Below are 15,730 nucleotides of genomic sequence, written 5' to 3' on the forward strand. Positions count from 1 at the left end.
TATTTGATGGCCCGAAGACAAAATTGAGCCACCTCCGCAATGCAAATGAAGAAGCGATACGCCGCGGTACACGCCCTGACATGAGTGTAAAGCGGTTAGGTTAAAAGTGGATTCGGAATACATTTTCGTACTGATTTCCTTCGCTTTTGGACAGTTGCAGTAAAAGCTTTAGGTCATTAACAAACTAAACGCAAATGTAGAAAAATCATGATTTTGTATTACATTTAAAACCGATTTTCCATGAAATACAGTAAATATAGCTAAGTTTATTGTGCAATTCGTAACCACACTGCACGCATAGCATACTTCACTTACAAAGTGGAAGACCTCCCCCATACCATCGATTCCCAGGCTAAGAAAAACCCTTTGAAAGATCTTCGGGCGAACAACGTGAACGCATTATAAAAATGTTTTACGATGCTGAACCCAAAACGGGCGAGCTGAAGAACAAAACAACAGAATAAATGCTGAAAGGCGACGCAGAGCGAGTTTTATTATGTCGTCGAACGTTGGCGAGATAAGGTCAGTTTTCGGGGGCGGGGTGGAGAAGTGGTGGACAGGGGCAAGGGGGTTGGGTGGGGAATTGGGGTAATGGGGCGGAGGAACTGAGGCCAAAGAGCAGGAGACCAGTGGATTGACCGCCTTGCATGTCGCGGGCTGCATTAAGCGAAACCGAAAACAAAGCGATGACAGCAGTAGGGAAAAGTAGGGGAATGAATAGTGCACTGAACAAAATCAGGTGATTAACAAAGGCATATAACAAAGCAATAGATAACTTCCATGATCTCATTAAAATATACTTTTAATGGTTATCTTATAGTAAAATCAATTATGGTAGGTCAATTTACTCAGCGATAGAATGGATATTATAAGCTGATTTGGTATTTGAATTACGCTCAGTGCATTGTGAGAAAGGGGCGGGAGAACTTAGTGGAGAAACTTAGGGAAGGAACGGAACGGAGTGCTGAGAATCGAGGAGCGACGTCTGGACATGAGCGCCAACATGAATCGCTGACGGCGGCAGCTTAATGGATATGGATATGTGGTATATGGATGTGTATTCCATGTAGATCTGCCGCCTCTCAGATACTAAAAAAAAATAAGTGAAAATGCGCTTAGTTCTACTCTATAAGGTTTCATTGGTATGGCGAAGAAAGAAGTTCTTCAGTTGGATCGGCTTAAAGTAACATTCCGTTCTTGGTAAAATATATTAGAATACCACTTAAAGCGCCACAAAATAGTATTCAAGCTAAATAAATAAAAGCATTAAAAACAATATTATACATTCATAAATACCCATAAATACATTTGGGATTTTGGTTATGCAAAAATGACTTCATAAATATTGCAGAATGCATATGCATGCAATGGCGAAATATTGGAGAGAATTTTTATTCAAATACTGCCACATTTTTTAGTCAACTTAGGCAACTGTATAGAATATATTATCCCCTTCATGTGTATCAATATTGACATTTGATTTTCAACGCAAAATCAAAATGTTTGAATGTTATTTGGATATTTTTATTGGTAAGTATTTATAAATGAGTACTTCTTTATTAGAGGGTATTTAAGCAGTGTTATGAGCACAACATTCTCCACGCTAAACCCTTTCTATTTCGTTGGTATTTTTATATTTTTTTGCTCGCTCCCTCTATATTTTCCAATTCCATTATCAAGTTTAATGCTTGGACCAGCGGTTTACTTAGCTGTTGGCCAGACGAAAATAAAAACATAGAGCCAAAGGTCTCCCGCCGGCGGTGACCTTTTCAGAAGATATCGAACTCCAGGGGTCTTTTTCGACCAGCCCGTATGTGAAGCGCCGTCCAGAGCATTTTCCATGTTGTTGTTTCAGTTGTTTGTTGGGCAATTCAATTGAATGTTTGCGGCTGGACGACAACTGGCAACTCATCAAAGCCACGTCATCGTCATCCTTTTTTTTTTGCAGAGGAGGCCGCAGGGGTTGGAGTGTCCACGATTTAACGATGGCTGATCATATGCAACAGCGGCAGCACATCGCATCGCCAATGAGCAAGTAAAAATAACAATAAACAGCAGACTTCCAACAGCAACTTGCACAGTGGCAAATTGAGTTGTTTGTTGTCTCTTGTTGTAGTTCGGTTGTTTTTACTCAATTTTGTTTGTATTTTCACATTAAGAATGCGACGCAGCTGTTGAAGAAGGTTAATTGTTGTTCTTGCCGCCGACGTTGTCATCGATATTGATTATGATATTTTTTAATGGAAGGCTGAAAGATGAAAGGCCCCACGAGATGAAAGAAACTTCATCTCGATTGGGGCACAAAATAACGCGTGTGTGTGCGAACTTTTAATTAACCGGTTAATAAATATTAAAATATTGATAAATCAAGCGCACAAATTGCTTAACGCATGCAATCAAGGCGAGGACAAAAGGCGAGTGGATAAGATTTCTGCAATGAACGTTGACATAATTTTCAATTAACTTTATCAAACCTTTTGGATAATCGTGAAGAGCTATGTTCCGTATTTAAGTCCAAATGCACTTATTTTTCATACCTTTACTAAAGTCTAAACAAGTTTTTGAGCTCGAAAATGGTTTTAAATATTCTACAACTTAATTACGGCAGGAAAATGAAAATAAAATAGCTCAGCTAGCTATTTTGATAAATTGTATTTACTTATTGTCCTTTTCGGGCGCTTTTAACAGCTCTACATTCACTGGAAATGTGGCACAACCAGGTTGCGCCGCCTGCCACGCCCCTGCCCAGGGCAGCCGCCCACCGCCAGCCATTCCATTGATGCCCACCGTAAGTGCACAACAATTCGCTGGCCAACAACTTTGAACAACAGCGCCCACAACTGGCACACTCATACAAAGGCGGCGATAACAACGATAACATTTTAGCACATAAATTACAAATGCATGAAAAATTTTATATCCGTGTTGTGCACTTTTGGTTTTAGTTTTTTTATTTGTCTTTTAACCTTTTTGTCCAGGTTGCCTTTTTCATTGTTTTTGCTTTTAGGTTTCTGCTTTTGGCGGTAAACGCAACGAATGTTGCTGCTGCCATTTATGTTGCTGTTGTGCCAGCAACATGCAACGCTGGCCGGCAGTCGGGCAAAAGTTGGACAGATATCGCACATACATCCATGTACGAGCATACGTATGCACCTGGATCTGGAATGGGATTGAGGTTCACCCAGAATTGTCCGCAAAAGGTGGCGGCAAAGGTGCAGTGCGGTCAATGCGTTATTTGCAATTCATTGCTGCCATGGGAATCCAAATGGGAAAAGGCAGGAAGGTGGGTGGCGAAGCAGACGGAGCTGGCCAAACGACAGAGGAGCGCACCGTTCACGGTCCGCTTTCAGCTTTATGGCTTAATTTTTTGGACTGCCGCTCCTGCTGTTGCTTCGCTGGTCGCAGTGCTCCTTGTGCCACACATTTCGCAGGCAATTTAAATGCTAATCAATTTGGCGCGTTTAACGCTCCGCCAGCAACATGGCAATCTGCCCCACATGCCAGCAAATCCAATTCAGCCACCCACCCCACATCGAAACACAGCATTGCACACAATTCAAACAAACAAGTCGCCAGAATTATGAAAGGCAGCGAATTCTGCACAGGGCCCAAAAGCAGCAGCCAAATGAAATAATAATCACTGGCTAGGGAAATAAATATGAACTGGGAATGGAAAAAGGCCAGAGACGCGAAAATTGCACTAGAGCAGGAAAATCTTGGGCACTAAATTATAGTTCAGAGAAAAATTTCGGTAATTTGCTCAGAAATACAAATACAAATTTTTAGCTAATTCCAAAAAATTTAATTTAAATCTGAGTAATATATTTTTCAAACTAGCCATCGCCTTCGGTCTAGTCTGTGTTTGCTTTTCCAAACCCCACCAGAAAACACAACCGGAAAAACAAAGAGAGTGGGAAAATAGTGCCAACTGGACACAGAAAAGTTATGAGCGATGTGCAGGCTGAAAAAAATGCAACACGTACCATTTGAATAAAATGTGCGAGTAAAAATTTGGACCACCAGAGAGCGGGGTATTTTCTGATAAGCGGAACGAGTGTGGAAGCCATAGATAACAGATTCAAAAAAATATAGAACAAACTTTTGATTTATGGCTCCGGCTCGGAGATTTGTAGATGCAAACATAAACCGAAATCGAAATCAGTAGTACACTCAAAAATCGAACACTGATTGTTGTGAAAATGAAAAAAACAATTGTAAAAGTATTTGAAAAAGGTGCTTTAATCTGGAAACTATTGTATCCCCGTTAAAATGTTTACAATGATTTTGAAAATCAGCGTACCTCTAAAAAAAAGTCTTTAATATAGATGATATAAAAAGACCAGCAGCAGATGGAGTAAGGTAATAGAAAAAAAAAAACAGAACCAAGATAAAATTTCATTATGTCGATTTTGTGGATTTTCCTATGTAAAGAGAAAACTGTAGGGGAAAAAATAGCGAGAAAATGTGGAAAAATAGGAAGCTCGAATGGCTGCAAGTGGCTCAAAAAGTGCCTCAAGATGTGGCATCATTGGTCCAGGACAGCAGTTACTTTGCATCTTTTAAGCACTGCTACTCGGACGGGACACAAGGATAAAAAAGCAATGTCAGTGGGAAGATTGAAGGTAAAGGGATAAAGAAGTTTTCATTGGTTTCGGCTGCGGCTGTTGCAGCTGAAGCAGCTTCAGGTATTCGCTCATCCTTTTTATCTAGGCTCATCAAAATCATTCATTTGCATGAAGCCAAATTGCCAAGCTGGAAGCCAGGAATTGAGTTGAATTGATAAGGATTTTTATGGAATTTTAGAGATGCCTTTAAAGATTATGATACGAGGGGGCTTACGATTTATGAGATATTTAAACGAAATAGCTTCGATTTCTTAAGTGAAAAAGTTAAAATGATTTTTGATTTACCCTATTTTTTCGTGAATTTTATATTTTCTAGTTTATACCCTCAACTGATATGTTTCCTAATAAAAATGTCATTAAAGTGTCTAATAATTCTTTTGAAGTTGATGAATTGTGTCATAAGATTATAGAATTTTATTGGAGACCTTTGTCATAGTTATAATCTCGGGAAGTACATAATAATTACAACATTTTATTGGATTTCTGTGTCGTAAAATGTTGTTTGGTGGTATTAAAAATTTGATTTTAAAAGCCAAAAGGTTTCTCTTTGAAATAATGTTAGGCAAAGAAGAGTTTACTTGAAGATCCTGCCTCGTGTTTAATTTACCAACCCGAGTCCTGATTTCGCCACCCCTTTCCGCACATTCTAAACCCCAACCGCCCACAAACCACAAAAACCCCCTCGGGCTTATCCGCTTTAAATTTGTGTTTATCTGGGCACACGACTCGATTAATTCCTGTGAGGAGGGTGAGCGGGGAGAGGGCTAAGGAAAGGACTAAGGCGGCCGGGCGTGTATTTAATTGCCAAGGACAATTAAAAACAATTTTGCAGGCACAAAAGAGTTGGCGATAAATTTAATTGGCCCGCTACCGTTACGCCCATTGATTATTTTCGGTGCGGTGGGCGTGGCAGAGCACCAAGGAGCACTTTTCACACCTAGTGACAAGGTGCTCAGGGTTGCCATCGGGCTGCCCAAAGAAATCGGGTGGATGTAGATGTGGCTGAGTTCTTCTGTTTGGCTTTCCGCTGGAATGGGCGGCAATTTATGCGGCTGTCAGTTGCAGGGGCAGCTTGGATTTTTATTGGCACCCGGCACGCAGCCAGAACTTCCTCTCAAGTAATTGCATCGAGCACATAAATCAATTGAATTGCATTTTCATGCGACAAGTTTGGCCAACCCTCGATTGTCTGCAAGTGAAGTGAAAGCCAAAAGTAGTAGTTTTCCCGCAGGGCCTGCCTCTCATCTTTTTTAGCTGGCCCTCGAGCTCGGCGTAATCAATTGAAATAGCATGCAATGCGTCACTGGCAGAGCCAAAGCCCCACCAAGTGCGATTCCAAATCGAAGTCAACCCCCTTGGAAATGTGTGGACTATACTCCCTTGTTTTCAATGGGACACGTAGAAAGATTATCGGCGACTTCGTTTATGGCTTATCAAATTAAATGATTAATGTTTCCCTATGTTTCCTCCTTCGTTGGAAAATGTCATCAGCAGTTTCCAGCTTGGCTTTTTCAATTTTATTTCCTTTCTTGGAGTTAAAATGTTTTTCGTGTTGCGGTTGTCAGTTTGGTTTAACTTTCTTTCAACATTTTATTGAGAAAGTTTTGTTTGTGGCGACCTTTATGCTTAGTCTAGATTTGTGGCTGGCAAAATTGTTTCCAAGTATTTAGTGTCAATAAGATCCTAGGAATTAAAACTAACCGAAGGTGTGTTTATTGGAAGTGCTCTTGGGTGGCAGTTTTGATTGCTGAATGCAGTTGGAAAAACTTCTTCTCTACCCATTTTCTGCATGTCATTTTGTATCTATTATATTAGAACCCTTACCGTTTCCACTTAAATTCATTAATTTGTCAGTCACTGGTTCAATTTGATATATAAATATATTTTTTCCTCTACTCCACATTATCCCTTTCACTCTTATCATCCAATCATGGTTTCACTTGTTCCTGCGACGCACTCAAAATTCTCAAAATTCCATCAGCTAAAGTTTCCACTATGCGCCCAGCTCATGATCCACACACACGCACAAACACACACATCACATTAATCAGTCAGGACGGACAGTGGGACGGACAGGCGAATACGCACTCAAAAGTATAACTCATCAGGGCACAAATTACAAAGACAAACGATGACTGACAACCGCAAGGCTTTTTCGGCTCCCGAACGGATGGGTCGGGAAGTTGGTCGGGGTCACCACTTAGCACCCACAATCCACAGAGATGCAGCTGAAGTCGCTGGGGCAGGGGCAGGGGCATGGTCCGAGGGGCAGGGACACGAGCGTTTTTGTTAATTAAACAAATGCCGCAGTGACATGTGCACATCACGAGCGATGTGATGACTTTGCCGGGGTTTTGGTTTGGGCCGCTGCGGTTTATGCATCTGCATTCGTGATGGTGGTATGCATGTGCACCATATAGGGTCGGAAAGTCGGATAGTTGGGTGTTTGGGTGGTTTGGCTGGCTTGGATGGCTCGGATGGCTTGGATGGCTTGGGTGGCTCGGTGGTGCTGAATACAGTACCCACTGACAATTCCGCTTGACAAAAGCGCACACAAATAACGGAGGAAAACAGGCGACATCGCTGACAATGGCTCCGCATGCAATTTAATTTATTTCAATTGCAACGGAATTATTACGACAGACGACAAAGTGCCGTCGCAGAGCAATTTACCCAGAATCCCAGGGCGTTCCCCTCCTTCGTTTCGCCCTGCGTTAGCCCAAATACGCAGCTTCTTTATCGCTTTTTTAGGGAATTGTTAATAAACAAATTCATGTGCGAAGAAAGTAAGCGCAGCCAGCGTCGATTTCAATTAAACAGACTCGTGGCTCCCGTTGCCCACTCACGCTGATAGTGACCACAATGGCGTTGGGTGGGGATTTATGAGGGGGTCCTATGGCTTTTTGCGGCAAAAAACTAACACTGCTTTAGAACTTCGTTTAATTCGGCCCCCAATGGGTAGCAGCTTAATGAGTGTTATTAAATATCAATTTTAGTTGGCAAATTCCAAAGTTATTGTTATTTCACTTCAAAAAATATATGAAAATAATAACAAGTATTTGTAATAGTTTGGTTTAACTATAAGTTAATATTCTTTAATTTTAAATATAGAATTACCATTTATGACTTTATCGTGATATTTATGATATTTACTTCGTATAAACACATCATGTAAAGCTAATGATTAGTTGTATATCTTGAAAGAAGCCCTTTTTCATATCTTAACTTTGATCAATTTCAGTGTACTCAAACTCTTCGTAACGTACCCATTTAAGACACCCAATTCCCGCTGCCAATTCCCAACTGCAATTTTGCAATTCCGACCCATCGTGGGTGGTACGGGGCATTCAGTTTCGCCACTGTTGATATCGTTGTTGTTGCTGCGGCAACAAAACACTTTTATTTTTTTGTTGTTATTGTAGTTGTTGTTGTTGTTTGGCTCGGCCAGTTTCAAGTGTAAATTAATTTATGAGGCACGCCATGGAGCCGGCGCCCGAGTTGCGGTCACCGACGGCTCCCTCAAACCCGCCCATGAACGATGCTGTGGGTGGATCGGATAGACGGGGTGGGGAAATGTCAGGCCGAGTGTGAAATTTCATATTTGAATACTCGCCAAAACGTTGACAAATGAAGTCTGCATAATTGGCTAACATTTGGTCACGGAGTTTGAGTGCCTTTTATGAATTTGAATACACGCTAGAAATAATCCGATTTATTGGCACGCAAGTCAGACAGATATCCAAATTTTTTGTTTATGGTAAATTAGAACAGAAGTAGTATAGTAAGTTCGATTTCCTACTTCACCAATTTAAACATGTTTAAGTTAAAGCAGAGATGTGGATTTATTTTAAAAACCATTTTTTTAGTGTAGCTATGAAACAAACGTGTACAATTTGCGTTGATTTAACTCACCTTTCAGTGTGCCGATGAAAAACAGAGCGGCCAGCAAATTGAGATGGCCAAACATGTTGATTGTTGTCGGATTTATATTTCGAATGGCTTCCTGCTCCTTCTGATATCTGCAATGGTAGATGATGAAAAACCAATGAATATGTAAATAATTATTTATTGCTGCAGACGCCCCTGTGAGCCAGTCGCTATAAGCGACAGAACAGAAGGCAGCAATTTGTTTGATTGTTTGGTCTGCATAATAGAGATATTTCTGTGAGAGTAGGGGCCCAACCCTGGAAAAACAAGTGCGGAAGAACGCCAGATGTCACCTGTGATCAGTTACCTGTTACCTGTAACCAGTCACCGGTTCACTGTCATCATTCAAATGTCATTTTCCTGAGGGGGCGTGCCACAAATTGCCGATTGACACGCCACCTGACGCTAATCAAAACTACACATACACTTTTGGGGGGCCAAGGGCCCTGGTTCGTTTTCCCCCACGCCGCAGCAATTAAGCTTGGTTTTGTGTTTTGGGCCTGCTAAATTTTCATTACTGTGGCCATTGTCTGACCCACAGGAACTGGGGGAATTCGAATTCGATTTGTAGCCATTGGTAAGCCCACGTTCTCCACACAATTCCCCTTTTCCAATCGCTCGGTGATTGTCATCGTAGGTGTGACTAATTGTTGGTCATTTATCTTCTTTGCTTTCTTCTCGAATTTGATTTTTTCTGTGTTCCTCTGGCCTCTTTGTTTTTCGGTTTTCCATGGAAGTCATGAATAATTTCCGTTCTAAATGGAAAGGCTAGGCTTTCCTTTCTCCCCGTCTTCTTGTGTGTCTCTAATTGATAGATAATTGAAGGTCTTGGTGGGCAAAGGCGAGGACTGATCAATTGGCTGTATATAAGGCACCAGATGAATGAATCCCCAGCTTGAGTGACGTATAAGATGGACTTAAGTTGATCATGCATGGTAATTTCATCGATGGGATGATGTCACTTCCAGATTGATTGACTACGTAGTGTTTAAAAGGCTTTAATGGGTATATGTGTAACTACTAAAAAAAAACGGGTTTACTAAATCTTATTTGTTTTTTATTCCTCAAAATGTGTACAAATTTTTTGTTAGCAGATAGAATATTTCTATAGTTTTTTTGAGTTAAGTTTAAAATTTGCAAGTCTAGTCTATCACTTTTGATTAAAATATAATCTTTTTACGATTCAAATCGAAACATTTAACTATAAATTGATTTAGTTATCAATTCAAAAAATAACACGATTTTGTACAATTTATTAAATTGTATGCAGACAACCTATCTATGTATCTATCTTCAAATACGTTGCCATGTGTCATGTGCTCCCAAGGAGATATCTAAAATCTGTGACACCAAGTTATATATATAAATCTCATGTGGGTCACTAAAACTTTTTGATTGACAAGTGCAAAAGACATTTATGGTGCGAATAGAATAAAATCAAATAAATTAGAGCCTCGAATGACTGTCAGAAAAGTGTTTGCATGCAGATGTAAGCTTGGGCAATTCCACCAAACTGAACTCCAACTAGAATCTGACTATCCGGTCTGTAATGTGACTTGCATATCAGTGTATCTTTTGTATCCTTCTATCTGGGTTCCCCTTATCCGCTTCCTTTGTATCTGTTCGCTGCCACCGTAAACATGTCGGCAAAGACCGACTGCCATGGGCAACCGCTCCGCCCCCTATGGCAGGTGGACTTCCCGCCCCCCTAGACAGGTGCACAAAACGGAGCCGTAACATAGTCACACACGTCTCATTTTCCCTTCGCTTTTCGCTCCTGCTTATATACATATATCTTTTTTCGGTTGCTGGCAAACTAATTTCAAAGCAAATGCGATACTGTCGCAAGTGACTGAGACCACTCCCCAGCCTGTTGTTGGGTTTCCTCCGGTGGTTCAGGTGGTTCAGGTGGCTCAAGTTGGGAGTGGTGCTTGTATGTCACCCTGTCAGCAATACCCTTACTCAGATGAGTCCTTGGAGACCTCAAGTGTTGGTAAAAGTCGAGGTTAGATTCTTATTCGTAGGGGGTTTGGTATAAAAATGTTGTGTGTGAATAATGTGTTTAAATATTTGTCGAAATCATTTAGTTTTGACTGGTAAAGCATTTACAATTTATGTTTATTTTTTATGAAACATAATTCTTGTTTTAAATTTGTGTGTATAAATTCATCGTTTTATTTTTTCAGTGAACTGGAACAGAAGTCTAATCACAAAAAAGGATCTTTAACTTTGAGACACTCATGTGCTTTTATTTGTGGCTGCTCATTTAGTCGAATGAATGAATGAGTAGAAAGAAAAGCTCGGGGAAATAAAATGGCTAAAATGCACTAACAATCAGCAATTCGATTGCAAAATGTATGGACAAAAATCAAATTAAAATTGTTAACAATGGAAAAATCATTTTAAAGCGGAAAAAATGGAAATGTATACATTTCATTGTGACAAATGGTGGTCATTATGGTCAAAGCTTCAAATAAGACAAAAGGAAACCCCCTGAAAGGCGGAAAATATACGAATCATACTCAAAAACTTTCGCTTTTTCTCTATTGAGGTTTTCACCAGCTCCGAGACCTTTGCACCATAAATGTGTGAAAATTCTATGGAAAATGAAAAGTTACCATACTCACCACCCCTGCCATTTTGCCCTTGGCTATGGAAAATTGAAAAGTTATCAATTACCGTTCCATTTTGAGTGATTGAGTCTCCCAAAATACGCCCACTATGAAATGAAAGTCTAGCATATGCCAAAAATGCTTTGTTTTTCTCGGTTTTCCTCCGCCCATCTTACATTTTCCGAGCTTCTTTAGCTCAGGTTACAATTTCATGGCCCGGGGCGAATGGAGGTAATTGAATTTTGGTTTTTGGCCAAGCGGCTGATAAAGTGGGAATAAGGAATAATGTTCAAATTACCAAACGAAAAAAAAAATGCACAATTCGGTAGCTGGATTAAGGTAGTAATTATTTGAGGTTATTGTTAGCTGAGAGTCAAAGTCTTAGAATACTGTTGATTTGAATACGCTTTTGTTAACTAATTATATTTACTCTAATATATTTAAATCTATATTATTTTTTGTTAACTTTTCGTAGTACGCACTTAAACGGTAGACATAAAGATCTGAAAGATGCATTGTTATAACTTGCAACAAATTAGTTTCTATCCAAAGCCAAATGCTAATACAAATTATCCCAAAACAGCGGCACTTAATTCGATTCTCCCACTGAACCACTTGACTTGATTGAAGGCAGATCGAATTGCCCAAATAAAAACCAACATAATTACGATGATGGGAATTAATTAAAAAGTTCGTACAATATATCCCAAAAATTATTTATATCGATAGGGAAACGCAAGAATTCCATTGCGAGGCCAAATAAAGAGGAATGTGTTTTTTAGAATTTATTATGTTCGTGTGGGAGGGCCACTTGCCGCGTTGCCAAATCGATTTCAAAACTTCATAAACAACCCGGGCAAAGAATCCCCCTTCGGCAAGATTTGAGAAATCTCCGCTCGACCAATAAACTGAAAACAACAAAATCAGCGCCGCAGAGAATCGAAATTCATAAACAACAAAGCTGCAGTTTGTGCGCCTTAATTTGTTTATTTTGTGCTAAAGAGCAACACGCATCGAGTGCCATAAAAAATCAACAGGCAGCATTAAACAAAAAAAGGGGCAGTGGCAGGGGCAAGCTTACAGAATTTATAAACTGTGCAAACTATGGCCGAGAAGCGGCCATAAAAAAGGCAAAAACGGAGTCGAAAGGGAATATTTATGCAAACGTCAATTGGGCTGCAATTGAATTGAGCCACGAGGCATGGCGCATAAGGAATGAAACATGAGGCACGAGGCACGTACTTTCAGATGCCTCATCGAAAGCGGGATCTGTGAAATACCCTTTGCGAATAGAGTTGTTCTGGGTGTGTTTTGTTTTAGTTCACATCCAACCATTTATGAACATGTTGATTTGAAAAACATACCGATCTAATTTATCTAATTTTAATTAATTTCTACGTTTTCATATACAATACAATTATATTGTATTATACAATAATACAATTCATATAATACAATTCATTGTATTGATATAAGTATAACAAAAATTCACCTATCTTAAAAATACCTTATAACCTTTACCTTTGTTTAGTTGTTAAAAAATCTATGCCTTTGTGTTTTTTAATGGCGTTTATTGTATGTACTTTGGTTAAAAAATAACCCTGCCTTTCTGATGCCAAATTGCATATAATTAAAACTAGCCAATAAATGTCACCATGCAAATTGTTTGTCGTTGAATGCAGCAATTTTAATTGCCTGCTAATTTCCAACCCAGAGCATTTCCAATTCGTTCGATGAGCTTTCGTTTGTATCTTTTATTAGGCACTGCTCCGTCTGCCCCCCCAAATTGATATACAAGTCAGACAACGTGACGTATGAGTGATGATGCGTGTGCGTCTCCTTTGCCCCGCCCCTTTTCACCGCCCACCATGTAAACATTCGATGGTAGCAGCATATGATTGCCATATTTGCCATAGCGCCAGTTCCGAAAAGTGTTCGATAAATGGGAAATTAGGTTGCAACGAAGCCGGCGCCAATTCAAAAAAAATAATAAAATTGTAAAAAAAAAACAATCGGAAAACGAAAAGAGTTTCCACTGGCACTTGTTTATGGCCGTAGAAACCACTTGAGGCTGTTTGGAAAATCCCCCCTTTTTCTCCAACCCCTTGCCAACCTTAATGGCCAGCGTTTGATTGACTGACGAGCGAACGAGTTGAATGATTGCCTGCTGCACATATTGATTTGCATCTAGTGGATCGCCCATTTGCCGTAATTTGCCTTACACAATGCCATAATTTATTTGATTGATATGCCGTATATGCGCACAGTGTATATGTGTCATCTCTCCACATATATATCGCATGAATTTTAAAATTATTTGCCTTGGCTTCTCGCCATTTGTTTGCCGCTAATTTGACTGTCAATCAATCGGTGAATGCAAAAGTTTTTTCTGGGCCATATAAATATTTTCCCGTTTGTAAATTCGCTATATATAAATACACAATTCCCCATTTGTTCGGTAAAATTTGCTGACGTTCATTGTTTGATTTCAGTTATGTTCAGCATACAGATTGGGACTTAAAATCAATATTATTTTCTGGCATTAAGCAAATAATACTTTTAACTTTTTAACTCTCTTTACATGAAATGGATCACTTTATTTTAGACATTGTTTGCCTATCAATTATTCATACATATGATAATATTTTTTAACGCTTCGTACTATGTCAAGTGCTTAAAGTCTAAAAGGCAGAATCTATGGAATTTAATGAAATTTACAAAATTCAGATAAATGCTTTTCAAACTCAACCTAACTTCCTTGTTTTATTTGGAATATGTAAAAAAAACATAAGTAATTTTCAATCAATTCCGGACCGCCCACTTTATGCATAAATTTTTCATTAAATTTCAGAGTTGTATATTTTTAATAAATTCTATAACCGATTTCCATGGAGAGCAGAGGGCTCAAATTAATTGTGAGACATTCGAGAGCAGGAGTCATTTCCAAACAAATTTTACCGAAGAAGACGAAACAATGGTTTTATTTAACTTGGGCCCGGGCCATCTCAATTGGGAATATGCCATAAATTTGCAGAAAAATGGAAAACAGGACAGGGAAAGTAGGATTTTACTGTGAAAAATTTATATTTGTGTGTGTCTTCACTTTTTGGCCCGTAACACAGTCGTCATCATCCTCGCCTTGGCCATCATTTATTCATGACAATTTTGCTTCTCTCAGCTGCATCCTGGAAATACGAAGTGAAAACGGAGTCACAACTATGCCGATTGATTTTAGGGGAATTTTCCAGCAAATGAAAAACGCACTCATCGATAATGCAGACGAAAAACCGCAGCAAAACGGGGGTAGAGGAAATGTAAAGCAATTTTCATACCATAACTGAGTAAGGAATATGCCTTTATTTTTTGGCCAGACAAGCACAGTTGGAGTTTGGTTTTTCGGGCAGAGATTCCCATTCTGAAGCCCAAAAAAAGGGTATTTTCCATAACTTCAGCTAGTTGACAGGGGGAAGCCCAAAATTTAAACTGTGCAAATGAGTTGGCCACAAAATGTCAGTTACAGACACCTCAGCAAACTTTTTTCCCCCTTTTACGAACCGCAAACGCGACGAAATTTTTGGGGGAAGAAAACGCAGGGAAGGAGTTGGTTAACGTTTTCTTTTCCCCCAATCGTGCAAATAAAATCAATCAATTTTCGGTCTGGCAAGTGGCAGTAGCAACCAGTGGAAGCAGCAGCAAAGCAGTTTTCTAAGTGCTCTTCCGACACCGAAATCTATTTGCCAAGGTGATGACAAAAAGTGTGGAGACAGGGAGTGGAAAATGGGAAAAGTATTGCCGATAGCTACGACTGCTTATATGCTCTTTAGGAGATCCGTAGAAAAGCTGGATGCGCTGAAATTGTTAGTGAAATAGTGCTAAAGGTGATTGTGGATTGGGAACAACCAACAATTTGGCTAACAATTTATACCATTTTATGGTATATTTTACTATATATATACTATATATATATCTCCAAACAAACTTATTATACCTGTAATAAATTAAACAATTTCGAAATATTTTTCTTTAAGTTACTTGAATACTTTGCATTCACAGAAATACAAAATTAATATGAACTTTATATGTGCTTACGCATTTTGTTCATTAGTTAGAAGATACTTTTCTATGCTCACATCCCTAATTTACGGCATTCAAACTGTTCCCATTGAGACGATACTCCTTAATAAGTCATCGATTTCCATGGCAGTCGATACAGACCCACTTTCGAGTACGGTTCCGTAATTAATAGAATCAACTGGAGAGCAAACCCTCAAGTGTTGAATGATTTAGCAGGCCCTTCCCCCGCCCATTTCTGATTTTACCAGCGGAAAGCGGCGTTGAATTTTCATTAACAAAAACCGCAATGGGAATGGGAACACAGAGTTTTCGAGCCCTGTGTCGATTTCTGTGTAATGCCCGAAAATAAAAATCAATCAACACGTTCGCTTAATAGACCATCGACTCTGCGCTCAGATGTAAATGTATCTGCAAGATACATCTTCGAGTTTAAGTATTGCACAAAGACAAATTGCTTTTGTCTCTAATTTTAACACGACTTTGACGGGCTCT

At 39.4% G+C, this 15,730-nt stretch overlaps 1 protein-coding gene across 2 annotated transcripts in view; it reads right to left on the reverse strand.

Annotated features, from left to right (window-relative positions):
• LOC117144032 overlaps positions 1–15,730 on the reverse strand; it is a 71,386-nt gene that overhangs the window by 53,491 nt on the left and 2,165 nt on the right. For both annotated transcript variants that reach the window (XM_033309006.1, XM_033308998.1), the window contains exon 2: positions 8,538–8,644. In XM_033309006.1, the coding sequence (XP_033164897.1) occupies positions 8,538–8,592 (55 nt within the window). In that variant the 5' untranslated portion in view covers positions 8,593–8,644. The remainder of the gene's footprint in view (positions 1–8,537; positions 8,645–15,730) is intronic.

This window comes from Drosophila mauritiana, chromosome 2L (assembly GCF_004382145.1).
Source record: "Drosophila mauritiana strain mau12 chromosome 2L, ASM438214v1, whole genome shotgun sequence".
Lineage (NCBI taxonomy): Eukaryota > Metazoa > Arthropoda > Insecta > Diptera > Drosophilidae > Drosophila > Drosophila mauritiana.